General features: G+C 40.5%; 1 protein-coding gene across 9 annotated transcripts; it reads left to right on the top strand.

The window, feature by feature from the left end:
- Positions 1–413: 413 nt before the first annotated feature.
- LOC123511800 (ubiquitin carboxyl-terminal hydrolase 19-like) lies at positions 414–22,128 on the top strand. Of its 9 annotated transcripts, none has more exons than XM_045267824.1 (19): positions 414–490; positions 3,764–4,084; positions 4,614–4,888; positions 5,409–5,788; positions 7,217–7,407; positions 8,301–8,407; positions 8,567–8,846; positions 9,297–9,523; positions 10,615–10,854; positions 11,097–11,237; positions 11,816–11,929; positions 12,327–12,509; positions 12,632–12,853; positions 13,297–13,594; positions 13,906–14,003; positions 14,633–14,757; positions 15,193–15,333; positions 16,150–16,310; positions 17,285–22,128. In XM_045267824.1, exons 2-19 carry the CDS (start codon positions 3,844–3,846, stop codon positions 17,590–17,592), a joined length of 3,732 nt encoding a protein of 1,243 aa, XP_045123759.1. In that variant the 5' UTR covers positions 414–490; positions 3,764–3,843; the 3' UTR covers positions 17,593–22,128. The 9 variants fall into 9 exon arrangements, with proteins under 9 accessions (XP_045123759.1, XP_045123755.1, XP_045123758.1 ...); XM_045267820.1 differs by having other exon boundaries at positions 12,632–12,877; XM_045267823.1 differs by having other exon boundaries at positions 8,564–8,846.
- Positions 22,129–22,990: the final 862 nt, after the last annotated feature.

Below are 22,990 nucleotides of genomic sequence, written 5' to 3'. Positions count from 1 at the left end.
TCCAAACATTTATTTACTGATGTGTTTAATTTAACTATTTTTTTTCTGAGTACTTTAGGGCACTAATTTTCATTTCAAAAATTTATTGAAATTTTCGTTTAAAGCACCTAAAGCAAAATAAAGCCGCCTTATTTTCAGTCCTCTTAAAAGACTTCAGGCTGAAAAATCTATTCCACATTTTATATGCATAACATTTATTTCCCTAGAGCATAAGTAAGACCAATATACTAAAATTAATAAAGTAAATAAAACTGCTAACATTTTAATTTACTATTTATCTCAATTTCTAAGTTCTAAACACCATGAAAAAAGTTACATCGTAATTTTTATATAATAAATTATCACTAAAACAACCACAAAGCACCAAATAAACTAAGAAAAAGTACATGTGTATAAAATAAATAGGGCTGACTCAGTGCTAACCCGGCGGTGGCTGATGGCGGATGAGCAGCAGTGAGGATACACAATACCGCCTTTTTTTTTGTAGTTGGTGAGTAAAGATGACCCTGCACCACACATATACGAACTCCCAGGCTCATTAGCTCCACGTACATGTAAATTTAGTACCGGGAGAGGAGTAAATGTGGAGAGAAACAGGTGACCGTCTTTCGTTGTGTTCAGAGACCTACATTTGCTGTCACATTTTCTCCCCTGCGTCTCATTTTTCCTCCCAGTGTTGCTCCTTTTCCTTCCTCTGCCTCGTGGTGGGAGTTCAGGTGGGAGGTAGTGGGAATTGAGTAGGGAGGGGAGGGAGGGTGAGGCGAAAAAGAGAGGGAGAGAGAGGCGGGAGAAGTGAAATGTTTGTAAATGCGATTTTTATTTTTTTTTTTTTTTTCTTTTGTTTTGTATTTCTGGTGTTGCTTGATTTTGTTTTGTGTTTTTTTTATCCTGGTATTTTTGTCTTCACTTTAAATTTAACACTATTAGTATGTCATTATTATTATTATTATTATTATCGTCATTTTTTATACCATTGTTATTACTATTATTATTATTATTATTATTATCATCGTTATTTTTCTTACCATTATTATTATTATTATCATCATTATTATTATTGTTATTATTATTATTATTAATATTAATATTAACTACGTCTATTATTATTTATTTTTGTTTGTATATTTTGTTACATTGGACAATATTTACTTCATTAATTGATCAAATTGATGTGTATAATTGTTATCATATGTAATAGTAGTAGTAATATCATTATTATTGTTGTTATTTTTATCATCATCATTGCACATCCATTATTCCTCCAATAGGCAGATTAATAAATTTATCGTTAATTGTTAATAATACGTCGGCATTCCTGGTGACTGGGACACTAACCTAACCCAATATAAACTGAACCTCATTCCTTTCCCCCTCCTGCACCCCCCTCCCCCCAAAAAAAAACTAATCAAACCCCACTAAAACTTAACTCAATGTAATCAAAATATAAACCTAACCTAATTTTTAAAAACAACCTAGCCTAGCCAAACCCCTCAAAAATTACAACATTACATGTACGAAAACGTGGAATTTCTACCACATTTCCTAGTGGTACTACGGACACACTACACACCTACCACACCTTCTCTCTCTTAACAGCAATGCCACCGACCCTTCTGCTTGATATGAGTGAGGTCCTCGTTTGTGATGTGGCTTTATATATATATATATATATATATATATATATATATATATATATATATATATATATATATATAAAGTTTTACCTGTTTGTTTATTATTTTTTATATTTTTATTTTTTATTTATTTATTTATTATTATTATTATTTATTTATTTATTTTTTTATTTTATTTTTTTTTTTGGGGGGGGCGGGCAAGCAATTCCCACTCCCTTTCCTGTTAAATTTGCAGTTAGTGTGTGTGTGTGTGTGTGTGTTCCCAATATATGTGTTCATGCATTTATTTACTATTTTTGGATAGGTTTATTTTTATATGTTTTTCTGTAAGCAGTTGAGTTAAAATTCACACTCTTCCCTTCTTGTTAACTCTGTAGTTAATGTGTGTAATAATAATGATAATAGTAATAATAATAGATAATGATAATTGATGATTTATTAAATTTGTATTATATAAGTACCAAAAATATGCAACAGATTGGGGGGAGTCTTAACATTGTACATAGGAAAATTATACAGTTTGTTAATGTGTGTGTGTGTGTGTGTGTGCGTCTAAGTGTCCGTGCCTGCTTTGATTTGTCATGTGGCACTGGTTTGGCTTCCCGAGGTGCCTGCTAAGGGAAGAAGCAGCTCCCTGACATTCTTTGTGGGACATGATTCACCACAAGGAAAAGATGCAACAGAAAACTATACAACACAACAATCATCTATTTTTGTCATATTCTGAAGTGAAGTAGGCAAGGAGCAGATAGTAAGAAAGAAAGTGCTGCTCAAACGTAACAATAAGAAGAGAACTGAGAAGATATAATTTGTTACTTGGGAAATGAAATCATAATGTTTGTTTCTGTGTGTTATTTATGGTTTTATTTATTTTAATATATATATGCATTGCTTCACTCATCTATTTATTATATATTTTAAGAGAGAGAGAGAGAGAGAGAGAGAGAGATGGGGAAGTGAAAGTGTTTGTATTCATTGTTGTATTAATTTTATCTTCTGGGGTATATTATATGTATCTATATTATGCTTTATTCCTCATTTACTTGTTTATTTTATTTTACTTATCTATTTATCTATTCATTTATTCATTTTTAACCTAACACACACACACACACACACACACACACACACACACACACACACACACACACACACACACACACACACACACACACACACCATAGCATTCAATCCTACTTTAATACATTCCACCTTAAGTCTCCTTTCCCAGTACTATAATCCTTTTGCACTGGTTTAGTTGATATTCCATCCCTTCACTCCCCTCTGTCACCCCTCAACTCTTACATAACCTCCCCACCCCTCACCTCCTATTGCTGCAGCATTTAGAGTTTCCACAGTCAGAATATAAGGATGTAGGAAGTTCAGACCATTTCACATCAGGCAGGTCCTCTCTACTGTACTGTAAGCTTTTTTTTTTTTTTTTTTTTTTTTTTTTTTTTTTATCCTCCCACCTTAACTTAATACTCACCTCTATTTATTGCATTTATTATTTGTTAATTGTCTCAAGGATGCTGCAAAATTGAGTCTTATTCTCTCTCTCGCTCTCTCTCTCTCTCTCTCTCTCTCTCTCTCTCTCTCTCTCTCTCTCTCTTTCTTTCTTTCTTTCTCCTTCTACCTTAACATAACTTAATACTCATCTCCTTTTTTTGCATTTATGGTTCATTGACTCTGTATCTCAAGAATGGTGCAAAATAGCTTTGAAATTGAGTCTTATTATTTTTTATCCTTTGACCTTAACACCTGCTTTTACTGCATTTATAGTTTGTTGACTGTTTCAAGAATGCTGCAAAATAGCCTGAAAGTTTGATTGAAATAAGGCACAAAAATGGTTGAAAGTAGTCCTGAGTCCTTTCTTGTATATCTGATCTCAACTCTGACATCTTGGTTTAATAATTCCTCAAAAACACCAAAATATTCCTAAAACACACATAATCACCCAAGGACTTCATGAATAGACACTTGGCAGTACTAACATTGTGTGTAGGTGTGGGTGTGTGTGTAATAATTCCCCGAAAAATCACACATAAACAGCCAAGAACTTCATAAATACATGCCTGGCAGTACTAATGTGTGTGTGTGTGTTTGTTCATATGTGTGTCCTCCGCCAGGCCAGGTTTGATTCACCGTGCACATCAGTGGTGAACGTAAGCGACGGTGTTCGTCAGGCGAGGACGGCACCACCAGCGCCATGGAACCTTCCCGGAAGAACCACCACCACCACAACCACCACAACCACCACCACCAGGGACAGAACAACACCAATGCCAACACTAACTCTGTCTCCACCGCCACCGTTCCTGCGACCACCACCACCACCACCACCTCTCCTGCTGCTGGTACTACTCCTGTACCACCACATTCACCTCAGCAGCAGCAGAATAAGCAGGATGTGGGGACTTCAGCCAAGAAAAAGAAGGACAGAGAGAACAGTAAGTAAGAAAGAGAGACGAGAGAGATTGCAAAAGCTACATGTTATTCTCTATTCATGATAAAAAACAAATTAAATGAATAAAAAGAAAACTGTATCATCTTATTCTCAGTCACAATGATAAAAGAAAGAAGAAGAAAAATACATCTTATTTTCTGATAACAATAATAAGAAATGAGGAGAGAGAGAGAGTTACATCATCATGTTTTCCTCTCATGATGATAAGAAAACAAAAATATCAAGCTACATAAACATCCTCTTAGTGTCCACTCATCATATAAGAAAGGAAAGAAAAGGCTAAATTCTCTTATTCTTCAGTCATAATAAAAAAAAAGGAAAAAGGAAAAGCTGCACAGTAATAGAAAAACAAATGAAGAATAAAATAATCGAGCTATAGAAAAGACTAAATCCTCTTTCTCTCCAATCCCAATAATAAAAGAAAAAGAAAAAAGGAACGCTACACGATAATAAAAAAAAAAATAAAACACTCAAACTCCATCACATCTCCACTCTCCATATATCCTCCACAGGGAACTCCATCTCCCAGGACCTCTCATACGACTGGAGCCAGAAGGGGGACGGGGTGTCGGTGTCTGTGGTGGTGGGACCGAACCAGGACAACAGGACAGTGGACATCCGAACTGACGAGACATCACTGGGCCTTTACCTGACTGATGGCCGAAGGTTCTCGACGCAACTGTACGCCGAGGTGGTTCCTGGAGCCACTTCTGTTGTGTACAAGGGCCAGAGGTGCATAGTGAGGCTGCAGAAGAGGGATACCAGCTTGCAGTGGCCCCAGCTTGAGGTGTGTTTTTTTTTTTTTTTTTTTTTTTTTTTATGTAAGAGGGTTTGTGTGTGTCCTTCCTCTTCTTCTTCTTCTTCTTTTGATGTAAGATGGGCCGCACGTTAAGAGGCTTGCCCATTTGCCTCGCTTCCGGGATGAGGCAAATGGGCAAGCCTCTTAATGTGTGGCCCCTGTTCACCTAACAGTAAATAGGTACGGGATGTAACTCGAGGGGTTGTGGTCTCGCTTTCCCGGTGTGTGTTGTGTGTGATGTGGTCTCAATCCTACCCGAAGATCGGTCTATGAGCTCTGAGCTCGCTCCGTAATGGGGAAGACTGGCTGGGTGACCAGCAGACGACCGTGGTGAATTACACACACACACACCCTCTTACAACAAAATAATAATAATAATAATGTGTGTGTGTTTGTGTGTGTGTGTGTGTGTGTGTGTGTGTGTGTGTGTGTGTGTGTGTGTGTGTGCCTTTTTACATAATACAACACCACCATCACCACCTCATCACTCCCTTCATCTTCCACACAGGCCATCAAGAAGCTGCCTCCTCCATCAAGCCCGGCACAAGACCGCATCCTTCCCTCCAAAAAGTCCACCTCCACATCTCCAGGCAGAACACCGGAGAAGAAACAACCTCCAACTACCACTAACACCGCCACCAACACCACCAATGCCAGCACCATCACTACCACACCCGCTCCTACCCCCACCACCCCTACCCTCACCTCCACCTCCACCTCCACAGACAATAATGTGGAGGTGATCCCAGTTGTCAATGCAAAGAGTGACTTTGTGGAGAGAGATGCGGAGAATTTGCTTGTGGTTTACCTCTATGTGAAGGGGATTAAGAAGGAGACTGCCTGTGTGGAATTTTCCGAGGATGCCATCTCTGCGCATTTCTCCACCAGGTAAGAGAAATGCAGTTAATCATGTGACAATCTTAATTCATCCCCATCTCAAGAAAATTATAAAAAGATTTCCTCTTATCACAATACCATTTACTAATCATATGATGCAATCCTTATCTACACCCATCTGAATAAACATTATACAAACTTTTCCTTTTATCGCAATGCAATTGATCATGTTCAGTACAAATCCACTGAAATAAATGTATATATAAATATTTCCTTTTACAGTGGAGACTCAATACTTTAACGTCTAAATCGTCGAACGCAAAAGTTCAACTTAAGACGCAAAAAAATATCTATTAGTCAAACATCCGTTCATGTGGTTGTAAACAAAGGATGTTTATCTTCCTGTCGCCCCACACGCCCCATCAGCTGGCCACTGCAGCCAGTGGATTCTCCGCAATCGTAAAAATAACATTGTCCTGCGCTTTCTCTCCGATTTTTTTTTTTTTTTTTTTTTTTTAGAAACTTACAATGGCACCGAAGAGGCTTGTTAGTGGTGAGAATAACCCTACAAGAAAGAATGTAGTGACAACCATCGAAAGGTAAAAGGAGATTATTGATAAATACGAGAAAGGAGGAAGAATAACCGATATTCCAGCTGAGTACTGTATGGCTATATCTACAGTAGCCACAATACTGAAGAAGACAGAGCTCATTAAAAGAGCTGATGTGGCAATCGGTGTGAAAAGGCAATTTAAGCAACCTGCGGCAGTGGAAGAAATTAAATTGTCAATTTTGTGGATAAACGAAAAGCAGATGGCTGGTGATTCTTTGTCAGAGGGCATAATTTGTGTGAAGGCTAGGCTGCTACATCTTGATCTTATTTCTGATACTACATCTGACTCCAATGATGATTTTAAAGCAAGTAAGGGGCAGTTTGGGAATTTCAAGAAAAGAACTGGAATTCATTCTGTTGTCAGGCACGGCGAGGCCGCAAGTGCTGACAGAGTTGCTGCTGAGAAATTTGTGCCTAAATTTAAGAAATCTATGGATAAGGAGTGCTTAAACCCACAACAGATCTTTAATTGTGATGAAACTGGCCTGTTTTGGAAAAAAAAAAAAATACCAAACAGGACCTATATAGCAAAGGAAGAGAAGTGTTTGCCAGGACACAAGCCAATCAAAGGCAGGCCAATCCTGCTTCTGTGCATCAGTGCTAGCGGTGACTGTAAAATTAAACTGCTACTTTTTTCAAAACTTGGGTTTGGCAATGGCTGGAACGAATTACCTGATTTATAGGTATCAATAGTCAAACTTTTTAATAATCGAACAGGCATTTGGAACTAATTAAATTCGAGTATTGAGTCTCACTGTAAATACAGGGTTATGCAATTACTTTTACATACATATTACCTACAATTAACTGATTTTACACTCAGTTAATCCTATGAAAATCCTAACTTCCTATCTTTCAATGTCCAGCGATGCCCGGTTCCTGCAGCAGTACCCTGGCACCAGTGAGGACTCAATGTTTAAGTGGCAACTGACCCTGAAGGACAAGGTGGTCCTGGAGGAGTGCAAGTACAAGGTGATGCCCAACAACATTGAGATGAAGCTGAGGAAGCAAGCCAACAAGAAGTGGGGCTCCCTCACTGCCATCCCTGCTGAGTCTTGTAAGAGAGAGGGAGAGGGAGGGTTGTGCTTTCTTGTTTTTCTTTCTTTCTTTACTTTTTTTGTTAAGATTGGACTAAGGGAACAGAAAGGCTGAAAAAAGTGCCAGTCCTCAAACAAGTGTAATCAGAAGTCAGAGTTTACTTATAAAATGTGATGCAAAGTTGAGAATTCTGATTAACTCTTGTATTAGAGAGGTAGGCAGTAGGAGAGAAAGTAGAAGGGCCTAGTTACTTTTATCATTGAATATTGAAGATGAGAAGAGGCGGAGAAGCTTTATGGTTGTATTAGACAAAGGAAAACATTCACTAAGGCAGGAGAAAAAAACATACAGATGAAAGAGGAAAAGGAATAGAAACTGAGGAAAATGAGATAGAAAGACAGAAAGGAAAGAAAAATATAATGATGAATATGGAGGTAAGTACAAGAGGACAGATAAACATTTATCTTGTCTTTGTAGGAGAGAAAGTAGATAGCCTTGTTACTTTTATCATCATTGAATATTGAAGACTGAGAAGAGGCAGAGAAGTGTTATGGTTATAGTAGACAAAGGAAAATATTTGCTATGGCATGGAAAAAAAAAAAGAAAATGTACAGATGAAAGAGGAATAAGAATAGAAATGGAAAAAAACAAGATAAAAAGTAAGACATAATGAGGAAGAATATAATAATGAATATAAATGTGAGTATAAGAGGGTAGATAAACATTGCTCTTGTCTTTGTAGGAGAAAGGAAAACATTCATTATGACAGAAAAACTGAAATAACAGATGAAAGAGGAAAAAGAATAGAAACTGGGAAAAACAAGATAAAAAAAACATAATGAGGAAGTATAATGGTGAATATGAATGTCAGTATAAGAGGATAGATAAACATTGCTCTTGTCTTTGTTCCAGCACCGACCGGCACAATAGCCAAGAACACGTGGGTGGCGGCAAGCAAGATGGACTCCCCTACCAGCATTCCCCCTGCCCCTCCTGTTCCCCCTGTGCTGGAGAACAAGGCACGTGTGAGTGTATTGCCGTGTTATGAGTTATGAGTGTTCCTTGTGTTCCTTACTCCCACAGTTTTAGCGTAGTTTTTTTACACATATGTTTAACCCAGTGCCTCTTGCTACAGTATAATACATCACTCTAACTTACATTCACTCTCTCCCTAGCAGAAGCCCATGTGTCTGGTGTCTCCAGTAAGTAAGGGAATGAGAGGCATCACCAGTGGTATCCCAGCCTCCTCAAACTCCTTCTCTTCCACCTCATCTTCCTCATCCTTATCCTCCACCTCCTCCTACTCCCCGTCCTACTCCGCCAGTGGGTGTGATGGGGCAACAGGCAGTGTTGTTCCGCGGGGCACCACAGGCCTAGACAACATTGGCAACACTTGTTTCATGAACAGTGTGTTGCAGTGCCTGATAAACACACAGGAACTCAAGGAATATTTCTTGGGTGAGTGTGTTTAGTTTCTAGGCTTTTGTTGGATTCACACTGGTTCTGTCTTTTATTTTAGATAGGTTATGTATGTTTGTTCCTTTCCACCAAGGCATGACAGGATTAAGATTGTAAGTTCAAATTGTGTGAGTGTGCAAATGTTTGATGCTTTGTCTTGGTCATCTTGTGATGGGTTGCTAATTTAGTGTATAGGTAGATAGATATTTGAGTTTCTTCTGCAGTTGAAGTGCTGCTCTCACTGCTATCACCTCTTGTATATACATTATGTGCTACAATAAGATAACATTATTTATACACTCTTTAACATGTCTCATTCACTCAGTAGTAATTGAACAGCAACATCATGGCCTTCATTCCATAGCCACAAACACAAATAAACTATTCTCAAACACACAGAACCAGCACATTCACCCACATTCCACATCATAACACTTCCACCTCCTTCAGATTACAACTACCACGAGGAAATCAACAAGGACAACCCGCTGGGCATGGGAGGCAAGCTGGCTGTGTCCTTTGCCTGTCTCATGAAGCTACTGTGGTCTGGCTCACTGCCCTCACACGCCCCCACCAAACTGAAGGCCACCATGTCCCTCAAAGCCAATCAGTTCTCAGGATTTGCTCAGCACGATGCCCAGGAGTTCATGGTGGAGCTGCTCGATGGCATGCATGAGGTGAGAAGGAAGAGAAGGCTGTGTTTGATTAGTGAGTTAAAGTTTTATTGGTGACAGACTCTCTTTTGCTTTTTTTGATGTGTGGTTTGGATATGTAGAAAAGTTTATGGTGGAGCTTCTTGATGATTTTCGTGAAATGAGGTAAGGAGAAGGTTGTGTTTGATTTATTAAGAGTTGCAAGTTTTATTTGTAACACTTTCTCATCTTGGTTTCATTTAGGGTTTGGATATGCAGAGAGTTCATGTTGTTGCTTCTTGATGGTATGATTGAGTTGAGGAGAAGAAAGAGAAAGCTGTGTTTCATTAGTGAGTTCAAGTTTTTATTGGTGGCAGACTCTCCTCTTCTTTTTTTTATATAGTTTGGATATGCAGAAAAATATTTATATTGTTATTTAATGGCATGCTTGAAATGAGGACTCTCTCTCTCTCTCTCTCTCTCTCTCTCTCTCTCTCTCTCTCTCTCTCTCTCTCTCTCTCTCTCTCTCTCTCTCTCTGATTTAGAGTTTAGATATGGAAAAAAAAGGAGATGGTACTTTCTCTCTTTCTCAATCTCTTCTCTGATGTTGGGTTTGGTTATACATAAAAGAGGAAAGAGGATAGTTTTTAAAGGGTAATGGTATGTGGTTATCATTCATGCAAGCACCAATAAGATATGTGAAACAGTCCAATTTTAAATGTCACTTGTAGTCATATCACCATCAATAACAAAGAAAATTAATCCATTCCCTTTATTCTGTAGCCATGCAAGTATTTTTAGCGCCTTGGTATTTGAAAGACATCCATAATAGTATAATAGTAAGAGAATTAATAGTCATAATCACCACAGTACATGGCTCATATTCTCAAGCACTTTTGTGCTTCACCTTTATTTCAAAAGGCTTTATTTAAATTTACTCAAGCTTTTAAGGTGTTTTTACAGTTCTATAGGCAAATTGACAAGGTTTCTGTTATTAACTGGAGAAACACTCTTGAAAACCCTGCTTATCATCTCTATGGCCTTAGAAAATAGACATGACAAGGCATTTCTAAATACGGAATCATATCACCATCATCACTAGTGCTTTGCTAATTACCACACCCATTCACCCACAGGACCTGAACCGGGTGAAGAAGAAGCCATACGTCGCTGAGCCCCCAGACCTGGACGGGTGGCCAGACCGCAAGGCTGCACAGGAGTCGTGGAAGCTGCACAAGATGAGGAACGACAGCATCATCGACGACCTCTTCAAGGGACAGTTCAAATCAACGCTCAAGTGTCACGAGTGCGGAAAGATCTCTGTCAAGTTTGATGAGTTTTGCTGTCTGTCTGTGCCCATCCCCAAGGACCAGAAGGTGGGTGGGGGTGAGGAAGTGCTTGCTGAGATGAGGTTTGAGGGGGTGATAACTAGTGTTTGGGGTGAGGGAGTGATGGCTGGGGGTAATGGATGAAGGCTGAGGGATATTTTGAAGGAATATTATTTTCTTCAATTGTAATTTACTATATTATTTTACTACTACTACTACTGCAATTTCTACAACTCCAGCAACAGTTAATAGCATCACATTGATAAGAGCACCACCACCTTCACCTTCAGGTCATCCCAGTGGTGTTCTTCTGGAAGGACCCGTACCAGAAGCCTAAGAAGTTCTTTATTCGTGTGCCGGCGAGTGCCATGGCTGAGGACTTGCGGCAGGAACTGTGTGAGCGCACTGGTGTACAGGCGTGCTGCATACAGGTTGGTACACACGCACACACACACACACACTTTTTTTCTCTTTTTCTTGTTTCTTTTTTCCTTATTTATTTATTATTGTTTATTTACTTTTTTTCATATTTACTAATTATACTTTATTTGTTTTTGCTTATTTCTTCTCTCTTATTTATTCTTCTTTGGTGTGGAAATCAGTGTTTTTGTCTTACTTACAGTGTTTCCCACATTATGTTTACTTAATTTTCTTTTCCCTTCATTCATACCAAAGTTCCTTGTCTCCAGTTCACATTTTTATTCTATGAACTTGATGTTTTTTTGATAGTTGTGTTTCCTGGGCATTACATTTCCTTTTAATTACTCATCCCATGGTTCCTTATCTTCAATTTACACTTTTTTCTTTTGAGAAATTGATTTATTACAACATGATCTTTTTTGCATTTTATTGTTCTTTATTTACTTCCATCAAATTTTTGTGTGATATTTTTCATAGAGTTATAGTCTTTCCCACATTCTGACATTCTGTTTTTTCGTCCTATATTCATGTATTGTGGCCAGTTTATCATTGTCCTAACCCCCACATTATTTTCCGTCTCTTCCTGCAGATCTTCGAGCGACTCAAATCCAAGATCCACAAGATATATGAGAAGGGGTCCATGTTGTCCTCTGGTGGCCCAAACGATCCACTCATGGCCTTTGAAGTGTACAACCCCATCAAGGTGAGTGTGGGGGGATGGATGAAGACCTTACTGTGGGCTGTGGCAGTGGCTTTGGCTATGGCTGCTGAACAGGGCTGGGACTGGCCTCACTGTGTACTTCATTCTACACCAAACATCCTCAGTCTGTCCTTTAGTTATAAATCTAAACTGGAATCTTCATATCTCATCTCTTGCTAAAACAGCTTCTAAGAATCTAGGCTGTAGGAATACTGAAAATATATCAAAGGAAAAGAATTTGAGATCTTCAGCTGATCTCTATTTGATATTTACTTTACAAATAGTCTTTGCGAAACACAACTCATCTACAAATCATGATTCACTGGTATGTGTAAGAAATGTAGAATGTAATGAGAGAGAGGCTGAGTAAGGATAATGAGGACTGTGTTGGTGATGACAGGTGGGAGAGCCGGTGGTGGAGGTGGCGGTGGTGCAGCGCATGATGATTCCCTGCCCCCCGACCCGCTGTGCCTACTGTTCCCGCAGCGCAGCACCCGGCTCCAACCTGCGGCGATGCACCAAGTGTTACCGCGCCGGCTACTGTGACCAAAACTGCCAGAGGAACCACTGGCACAGTCACAAGGTGAGAGGTGGTGCTGCTCTGCTGGCAGGTGAAGCACAGTATCATGATGAGGAAGGTGAAGCTAACATACTTGTTCACCTCGCCTAACAATAACACACTCATGCACTGCCGCTGCTCCTCAGGTGAACTGCAAGCTGGTGCCAGAGCAGGTGGGTTGTCCCTTCATCCTGTCCCTGCCGGAGAGCCATGCCACATACTCCCGCCTGGCCAGAGTCATGGAGGCCTATGCTCGCTACTCAGTGGACATCTTCCAGCCACCTGTCTACCACAGCTCCTCCACCTCTTCCCACCGCAGCAGCACCTCCAGCATAGACCTGTCCGGGGAGGAGAATGATGAGATGGAGGTGAGGAGTGGTGATGGGGACGCGGTGAGTGTGGCTGTCGGGCAACACCTTTCCTTTCCATCAAACAAATGTCCCTAATACCTGAGCAGTGTCCTAACTTCTGATTAACTTTCCTTTACACATTGCAAACAATTCATTCTCATATAAATAAAGCTTCTGCCATTAAGCAAACTTTCCTAATACTTCTAGAACTCATCCTAATATTTAATCACAGTCCTTTAACACATCTCAAACTAAAAAAAAACACCCTTATTTGTACAAACCTCATCAGTATAACCAGTGCCAGAGTACACTAAACGCCACATGACTCACCCTAACATTCAGGTAACATTTAAAAACTAAGAAGACGCCTTTACTTGCACATACCAATCTCTTATAACCCCAGCACCATATGCCTTGATGTTGTGGGACTGTACCTCAACTTCCACATTCCTCCATCACAGGTAGAGGACGGGGAGAGCCAGGAGAGAGATGAGGCAAGAGACGAACCCATGACAGGCGATGGGTCCTCCCAGGGTGAGTCTCCTGGCCCCTGGGATAACAAGGAAGGTGCTGTGGGTAACGACACCAGCAGGGGATATGATGAGCCCCCTCAGCTGTCCTCGTCCCCCAGCGTGCGGGCGGTGCAGCCTCAGCGAACCATGCAGCTACCCTCCGCCACGCAGCTGTTTGTCATCCGGCCTGTCAACAGTCGGGCTCAGAGTCTGGTGCCGCCTGCTGGGGAGCCTCTGGAAGATAAGGGTGAGACTTCTGCCCTTGTTGTTAGAGGTAGAAGTGACATTAGAAGTAGAAATAGTGAAGTAGTGTTGGTAGAAGGGATAGTGATAATAGCAAATGTAATGTGCACTGATCATACAAAACCATCACTCATTCTAGCCATTTTACTGTTGTTAGAGGTAAAAATAGCATTAGTTCTATTAGTGAAAGTAGTGAAGTAGTGGTGGGAGTAATAGTAGCAATAGTAGTGAAAACAAGTACAGCCATGGAATTTGTATACACATCAATACAAAAGTATCATCCTTTCTAACACTTCTTACTCTTTCTTCTCACAGGTGACGAGCCTCTGGACCTGAGTGACAAGCGGTACCTGGCAATGGACTGGAAGACTAGCGAAGCACTGCGGGGACACTGCCTCATCCAGGACAAGGAGGTGAGCTGGAGGGAGACACATCAGCAGCAGCACACCACACCACCTCCAAACACCCACATTTATGTAAAAGAAGCAGAACTAACCTATCAAACTTTACCTTATCTACATTTACAGGTACACAAGAACAAGATGAGCTGGAAGGAGATACATCAGCCATGCCACACCACACACTAACACCCACAGTCAGCAGGGAAAAGCGAGAACTAACCAATCAAACTATACTTTATTTACGTTTACAAGTACACAAGACAAGGAGGTTTGCTGGAGGGAGACACATTAGTCATGCCACACCACATCACACAACACCCTAACACCCACAGTCAGTGAAAAGAAGGAAGAACTAATCTATCAAACTTTACTTTATCAACATTTACAGGTACACAAGAACAAGGAGGTGAGCAGCAAAGAGACACATCAGCCACAAGACACCACACACTAACACCCACAGTCAGGGAAAAGATGCAAGAACTAATCTATCAAACTTTACTCTATCTACACTTACAGGTACACAAGAATAAGGAGGTAAGGTGGAGGAAGACACATTAGCAACACCACACCACACCACATCCACAATCAGGGAAAAACGACAGTTTACCAATCAAACTCTATCACTTTATCCACATTTACAGGTGGAGTGTGAAGTGGAGGGCTCATACTCGATACAGAGGAACCAGCCCACCACTCTTGAGGCGTGCATTGAGCTCTTCACCCAGCCTGAGAACCTGTCTGAAGGGGACTCCTGGAGGTGCCCAAGGTAAGAGAAGGAGGAGGAATGCTGATTGTGTTTGTGAAAGTGATGGAATAGCAACAAAGTAAAGAATGATGAAGAGAATTAGGTACATTTTTATGGGAGTAATGGACTAGCAACAAAGCAAAGAATAATGATAGATGAATAAAAAAGAGAATGATGTGTTTATGAAAGTAATAGAGTAAGAATAATAAGAGATAGATAATGGAGAGAATAACGAAATAGGAAGGAAGAGAGTTAACTTGACCACCCTCCGAAAGAATAGGAACAAAACGACAAAATAAAAGATAAGAAAAAAAGAGGAATGATGTAATTGTGAGAGAGTTAACATGACCACCCTCCGAAAGAATAGGAGCAAAAACAATAAGAGATTAAAAAAAAAAACAAGAGGAATGATATAATTGTGAGAGAGTTAACATAACCACCCTCCGGCCGCCACAGATGCAAGAAACCTGTGGAAGCAACCAAGCAGATGAGTGTGTGGCGTCTTCCTCACATCCTCATCATCCAACTTAAGCGCTTCTCCTTCAAGTATGTGTTGTGCTCAGACAAGATCGACAAGTTTGTGCAGTATCCCATCAGGTGAGTCCCTCCTTCCTTCATCCTTCACTTTTACAGCTTTTTGTTCTTTTGTTTCCATATATTGTCTTCAGAACTTTCTTTTTCTTGCATTCCACATCATTATCCTCCTCTTAACAATTATCTTACATAAGAACATAAGAAAGGAGGGAAGCTGCAAGAGGCTGCCAAGCGTATACGAGGCAGTCTCAGTGTGCTTAATCTACCTAATTCCATCTATCTTCTCTATCCATGAATTTATCTAACCTTCTTTTAAAGCTCCCTATTGACTCAGCCCTGACTACATGCCCACTGATCTTTCTCCTTGTCCTCCTCCTTCCTTTCTTCCTTTTCCTCTTCTTCAACTTTTATTTTGATGTTCCTCTTTACTGTATTCACATTCATTATTTCTCTTATTTTCCAGACTTTCTTTTCCAACTTTCCTCTCTTTTCTTTCTCTTCCTCCTGCTCCTAAACTTTTTTATCTGATGTCTACAGTAATCACTCATACACATCCTCTTCCTCTTCCTTTTCAGCTTTCATTTTTATAGCTATCCCTTCTTACTATATTCACATTCATTACTTTTTTAATTTCCAGAGCTTTCTTTTTCCAACTTTTCAGTGTTTTCTTTCTCCTTATCCTCCTTAATTTTTTTCTATCTTACCTCAATACAGCAAGGCATTTATTCCATTCTTTTGGCTAACTCTCAACCCTGCTCGGGGACTGGCATCATGGGCCATTTTGTTCAATCATTTTTGGTACCCTTGGCCAGTTTTCCCCTCTTACATTAAAAAGAGAAAAATGAAATCACTCATACTCATCCTTATCCCCACAAACAGAGGCCTCAATCTTCAGCCATACATGTCTTGTGAACCAGAGGACGGACCTGCCATTTACGATCTTTATGGTGTGATAAACCATATGGGACGCCTCCTTGGGGGACACTACACCTCCTACGCAAGGCTCTTCTCTAAGGCTGACACAAGGCAGTCTGAGCTTGGTGAGTGGTGGTGTGGTGGCAGTAGGCTCGGGAATGTATGTGTGGGTGGTGGATAAGGGTGATGGGTTTGGGAGGTAGATTAGTATGTGTGTGTGGTGTTTGTGGTGAGATGGTGAGGTCAGGTTTTGTATCTGTGGTGAGGAAGTGGGTGTTTGAACTTTGTTTTTGTATGGGAAAGTGTAACTGTTTGAATACTGGAGATGGATTAGTGTGTTTGTGGTGAAAAGATGGTGAGGAAAGTAGGTGTTTGAATTGTTTGTCTTTGTGTGAGAAAAGTGTGACTGAATACTGTAGATAGGTTACTGTGTTTGTGGTTTTGTTTGTGGTGAGAAGATGGTGTCAGTTTGTATATTATTGGTGAGGAAAGTGGGTGTCTGAACTGTTTGTCTTTGTATGAGGAAAGTGTGACTGAATACTGTAGATAGATCAGTGTGTTTTGTGGTTTTGTTTGTGGTGAAAAGATGTGGTCAGGTGGTATATTGATGAGGAAAGTAGGTATTTGAATTGTGTGTCTTTATATGAGGAAAGTGTGACTGAATACTATGATGAGTAAAGATGAGTGGTATAGAGGGATAGCTGAGTGTGTGAGTGTGCTTGTTGTGAAAAGACAAAGAGATTACATGTATTCTGTTTATCATTTGTGTGGAAAGTGTGTCTGCCTTGAACAGTGTGAGTCAGTGTTATGTTATCTGAGTGTTGCTTTGAAGCAGTGAGAGAAGGTGGAAGAGAGAGAGAGAGAGAGAAGAGACTTGTAAATGCTTTTTTTTTTTCCACCTTGAACAGTGAGAATCTGGGTTACATTACTTGAGTGTTGCCTTGAAGCAGTGAGGGAAGGTGGAAGAGAGAGAGAAGAGACTTGTAAATCGTTCCTTCTCCGTCCTTGAACAGTCTGAATCAGGGTTACATTATTTGAAGTAGGGAAAAAGAGTAGAAGAGAGAAGAGTCTTGTAAATCCTTCTTTCTCCCACCCACAGATTGGAGACTCTTTGACGACAGCCGAGTCAGTTTCTGCCCCGAGTCTCGCGTCGTCAATGAACAAGCGTACCTTCTCCTCTACCGTAGGAGAGACACCCCTTTCACCTTGCACCGGCTTCCCCCTCCTCCCCCACCCATGCCCCCCAATGTGACCCAGGAGGAGAATGGCATGGAGCATTTAGAGACAGAGGAGATCACACCTATGTCCATCTCCTCTGCCTCTCAGCAGTCCTCCTCCTCCCAGCCCTCCTCCTCCAGCTTGGAAGGAGAGGAGCAACTTAGCACCACTCAGGAAGAACTAGACTAGCATTTACCACCAATGTCTTCTCATCCTCTTCTCCTCATCTTGTTCATCACCATTGCCTCTTCCTCCTCATCCATCTGTTCTGTGTTTATTTCTGATTCTCACATGTCGTTACTCCCAAGTTCTCCCCCATTTCCCGGTTCTCGTGGCCTGCTAACGTTCATTGGCCACACCACAGGTTAGTGAAGCTTTCCTGAACTATGTTTGATGATGGTTCTGTTCTCTCACTCCTCCCCAGTCAGCCTGCTGTCTTGTTGTCTCTTGCACACCTCAGTGATGACTCTGCAAGTTGAGCCCCCTTTTCTATTTCATCTCCCACTTTCTGTTTAGATTGTGTGAAATTATTATACCTTTTTTCATGTTTTTTGGGGGCCTGTATTCAATGTTGTTTTTTTTGCCATTTTTGTATCTTATGACTCTCTCTCTCTCTCTCTCTCTCTCTCTCTCTCTCTCTCTCTCTCTCTCTCTCTCTCTCTCTCTCTCTCTCTCTCTCTCTCTCTCTCTCTCTCTCTCTCTCTGTGTGTGTGTGTGTGTAATTTTCTGTTATGTGCTCTCCAGTACTGTCTTTTCCTCAGCTTGCATAGTTTCCATTCCACAAGCTCTCTGAGGCCTCACCCATCACAAGTTTCCATCTTGTCCTGAAGAACTTCTCCACCTTAGCAATCATTTCCGTTTCTAGATGTTCATTTTTTAGTACTGTAATTTGAATGGAGTGTGTAGATGAATGACTGACATTGCTGCAGTCCCCATGGTGTCTTTGTAAAGGTTTTATGCGTGTATTTTTCTTTTTAGTTAAGGTAAATCAGAGTGGAAAGAAATGTGTGAAGTAGTTTAATCTCATTCGTTACTTCCTTCACCCCAAGATCTTATTATAGTGTGCTAAGGAACCAAACCTCCACCTCTCACCTCCATCTCACATAACACCTGCTGATCTTTATACCTCAGTTTTCAGGTGGTACAGACCTCTCACCCACCTCGACCACTCTTATTTATTGTAAACATAGTGTATATGTATGTGTCACATCCACTCGGCCTGGAATCTCTCGCCGCCAACACCCGCCGTGGTCCCTCAGCACTCGGCACCCCTTAGTACAGTTCCTCACGAGCCCTTGACTGCTCAGGGCGTCAACACAGGCTGCCTTGGGGTGTGTGGCCTCTTGCAGGAGTCAGTCACACCCCTATGTCCCCTCCTGCCCTCCTCCAGCACCGCTGCCTTCGGGCTGTAATCAACTTTGCTGCTTGTGACGATAATAATATTGATGCTGCTGCTGCCATCGCCCAGGATTTTACCTCATTTTATACTAGTTTCATAAGACTTATGTCGTGCATGTGGTGCAGTAGTGGCCGTCACAGCCTGGAGGCAGAGTATGGCTGGCAGGCAAGCGGGAGGGGAAGGGCGTACCTCAGGCCTCACGGATTTCACATTCGTGGGGGAAACAGAAAGATAAATAGATAGACAGACAGACATAAGGATGTCAAGACACTTCTTGATATTCACAGCACAGTCTGGAAGTTGTGTGACACCTGTGCTCATTCACAGATGACTGAAGCAAGTGAGGATGGCACTAATGCTATCTTCTGAATGTGGCCGTCATTTTTACCTAGTTGACAAGGGTTGCTGTGCGCCACAAGTGCATTCAGTTCAGGGTTTCAACAAGTTCTTTAATTGGTTAAAATTTGCATTTTTTGCCATGTCATCTGAAAAGTGACACGAGGAAGAGATAACATTCAGAATGATGAATCAATTCTTAGTTTTTGTGGGTACAGAAAGCAGTCACAAGGAGAGGAACATTTGCCATGGTCTTATTTTTCCCAAATGCAACACACCCGAAGATGTACAAAGGTGTATAGTTACTGGACACCGCGCATTTAGAGGTTCTAGACAATGTTTACTGACCAATGTCTGCTCCAGGGAAGCATCCTTAAAAAAGCAGGAAGCAAGGAAAGAGAACCAGATATTCATTTATAATTTTAAATGACTCCTTTATTCACATGTTGATTTGACTGGGCTCACATTTATGTTCTTTATATGTATTTAGGAAAGTGAATCTTAATAACGATGTTGGCACCACCAATGCTTGCATGTCTCCACATTGGTATTCTTTATGTTGGGAGGTTGTCTTTTGCTGTGTGCCGAGAGTGACATCCATCATGCAGTGTAGTGTTGTGCCTAGAGGAGCCATACCTGGTACTATGGTCACTCACTTCACCACTGTCATAGATAACATAGATAATATAATCTTTTTAAAGCAAAATTCAACTCTGGGTGTTTCTGGTTTCACTGAGGGATTCATCCACAATGAAGAATAATGTAGGACAGTATTGTCTTATCACAGTCAGCACCTCTTCCTGTCTTTCCAGATAATGGAATAGAGTAAAGATCAGTAAAACCTCACACTGCTTCTCAAGTGACTCATAATTATGAGGTTTTATTGCCACATTGTGCTCTTTCACAGATGCTTCATAATAACGTGTACTTTGTACACCTCACTAAAGGACCATTGTAGCCACTCATGCTGACCATGCTCAGTGCTCACCCTCACCCAAGGAACACAGTGCTGATGGCAAAGCTTTATCTGTGGTGTGCTGCAGGGAGGCAGTTACAAGTGCACAGAGTTGTGGAGACTTGCAAGCCTACATACAATACTGCCTTGAACAAAATTCTAGCTCAGTAAATGTTATTTGGAAAAAACATGCCTTGCAGTGTCTTGTCTAAATATTATGGTTATCCATAGATAAGGTGGTTTGGCTTTATATATGTACGTATATATACATAAACAGTATACATATATTTTCTCCCCTTAGATACTTGGATACTTTATTTGAAGCACCAGATGTATGAACATTTTTGCAGGTACAGTTGAGTCGTAGAAAGCTTTGTTTCCTCCTCTGCATGCAGAAGTTCAGCATAAGCATGTTTAGGCGAACTGCAGTTTACAAGTGATAGTTTTTTTTCTCTCTTTTTTTTTATGTAATTTGTATAATAAAATAGTTTTCCAATACACTTTTGTTAGACAAGATGCACTTGTTAAAAATTAAGTTAAGTACTTTTTATGTAATATAATGCATTTGTGAGATTTGGTGTCAGAAACATGATAATGTAGTATGTGTTATGCATAAAATTATCAGAGAATTATAAGATACGTACTGTTAGTAAAGTCACATAATTTGAAGTGATTGTGACACTAGCCATTATGTTTCATGTTTATAAATGGTGGGAAAAGACAAAATGTTTTTATTCACAAGTTTGTACATTGTTAATTTGAACATGTGTAAATTACAGTTCGTCAGCATGTACATTTTAGAAGTGAGTCTTTGGCATATAAACTCTCCTTGTAAATTTTGGTACAAAGTTCTCTTCTGTGTCGTTTACTTTGGGTCGTAACATGACACGCAGCAATCTCTACACCTGTGTCGTAATGCCGGTTGGCTGTAGCATTCCTAGTGAGGTGTGTGTGTGTGTGTGTACGTGCAGTGCGTGTGTGAACCTTGTTAGTGGAGGTGGTGGAGGGAACCTTCTTTACATGGACCAGTTGAGGGTGAAAGCTTACAAAGGGATGAGAATGGAAATCCTACAAGAAAAATTTGAAGAGAACAATGTGTGATAAAAAAAAAAAATGTAAAGTTAAAACAAAATTTATTATCTTGGACAGTTTTGAATTAAGGTTCAAAGCTCCTGTCATTCATTATCATGCACTAATTGACACACCTTCATTGCACAAAAATGGAGCTTGTCAGTCACAGAGATCTCCTTTGGGTTGACATCTTTTGGGACATCAGTTGGCTTTTATGTCTGTCCCTGCTTTCTCACCCCGCTGATTTGTGTCAGTGAGGTTCCCTGCAATGAGTCTGTCATGGGCAGCATTCCTGTTCCCTCAGTGTTGCAAGGGACATTAAGAATTCTATGATTGTGTTTACACCTTTGCATAATGATATTAGAGGAAGAGATGGAAGAATGATGAGACAACGGCAAGACATTTATTACAATTAGTTTGGTTTTGCATAATCACGTGTGTGCCGGAGGAAGAAGAATAGCAAGATAATAATGATAATACCCAGGCATTCTGTGTAATCATCTCAAGTGTCGGAGGAAGAAGAGGAAGAGAAATGACAAGATAATAATAATAATAATATTCTCAGTCCTTTAATTTTCCGCATCAGTGTGTTGTCGCTGCTGCTGCTGCTGCTGCCGCTGTTGCTGCTGCTGCTGCTGCTGCTGCCGCTGCTTGGTCGTGTCAATTATACCTGGCCAGCCATACGTGAGGTCTGCCGCCAACCCAAAGACCCACATTTCTGCCTCGCTGGTTCGTTCGTCTCTACACCAAAGAACATGTCAAGCTCTGATTACTGCCAATGCACTGAGCAAAAAGTACAAAAGATAGTTTTGGGGTAGAAACTGCCTTTTTTGTATATTGTCCCGGCTACCACCAGACCTCACAGTGCTTGGCCCCCTGTTGTACATTACTGCATCTTTTGGTTTTATTTTTATCTACTTATTATTAAAGCTGTAGTAATTTATGATTAAACTTAGCAACCTGAGCAATGTGTTTCCTTCACCACTGTAATGTTGGTGTGAGTGAGTAATTGTCTATCTTATTTGGTGATTAAGTGGTTCTCTCTCTCTCTCTCTCTCTCTCTCTCTCTCTCTCTCTCTCTCTCTCTCTCTCTCTCACACACACACACACACACTTGAAACAATTGAGAGCTTATACAAGAACTTAGTATGTATAATGACTTACAACACCCCATGAATGATGCAATGAATGGAAGAATGAAAAAAAAAACTAATGATAATTTAATACAAATAAAAAATTAAAAAATCTGCAAACAATAGGGTATGAAGGAGTGGAATAGAAAAAAAGTAATGACGAAAAAAAAAGTAAAAAAAAAAAAAAGACTAGCCAACCCACCGAGCGCCAAGACACATTTAAAGCCGAGAGAAACGAGCACTTCATGATACTTTCCCGCAACACGTGACCGACCACAGACGCACCTTCATCATGCAGGTACTACTACTACTACAACATGTACGGACGTGTGTGTGTGTGTATTTGCCTGGGGTGTGTGTCTATGTGGATTTGGAAGGTGTATGTGCATGTGTATTTGGATGGAGTGTATGTGTATATGACAGGTGTGTGTGTGTATTTGGATAGAGTGTGTGTGTATGTGCGTTTGGAAGATGTATGTGCGTGTATACTTGGATGGAGTATGTCGATGTGCATTTGGAAGGTGTGTGTGCGTGTGTATTATTTGGATGGAGTGTGTCCATTTGCATTTGAAAGATGTGTGTGCGTGTGTATTTGGATGGTGTGTGTGTGTGTGTGGATCATTTCGTGTGTATTAGGAAGGACTGTGGATGGTTTTGCGTGTATTTGGAAGTACTGTATGGATGGTTTCGTGT

Source organism: Portunus trituberculatus, chromosome 32 (genome assembly GCF_017591435.1).
Source record: "Portunus trituberculatus isolate SZX2019 chromosome 32, ASM1759143v1, whole genome shotgun sequence".
NCBI lineage: Eukaryota > Metazoa > Arthropoda > Malacostraca > Decapoda > Portunidae > Portunus > Portunus trituberculatus.
Note: the sequence above shows the minus strand (reverse complement) of the source record. Positions and strands in the feature narration are given on the sequence as shown.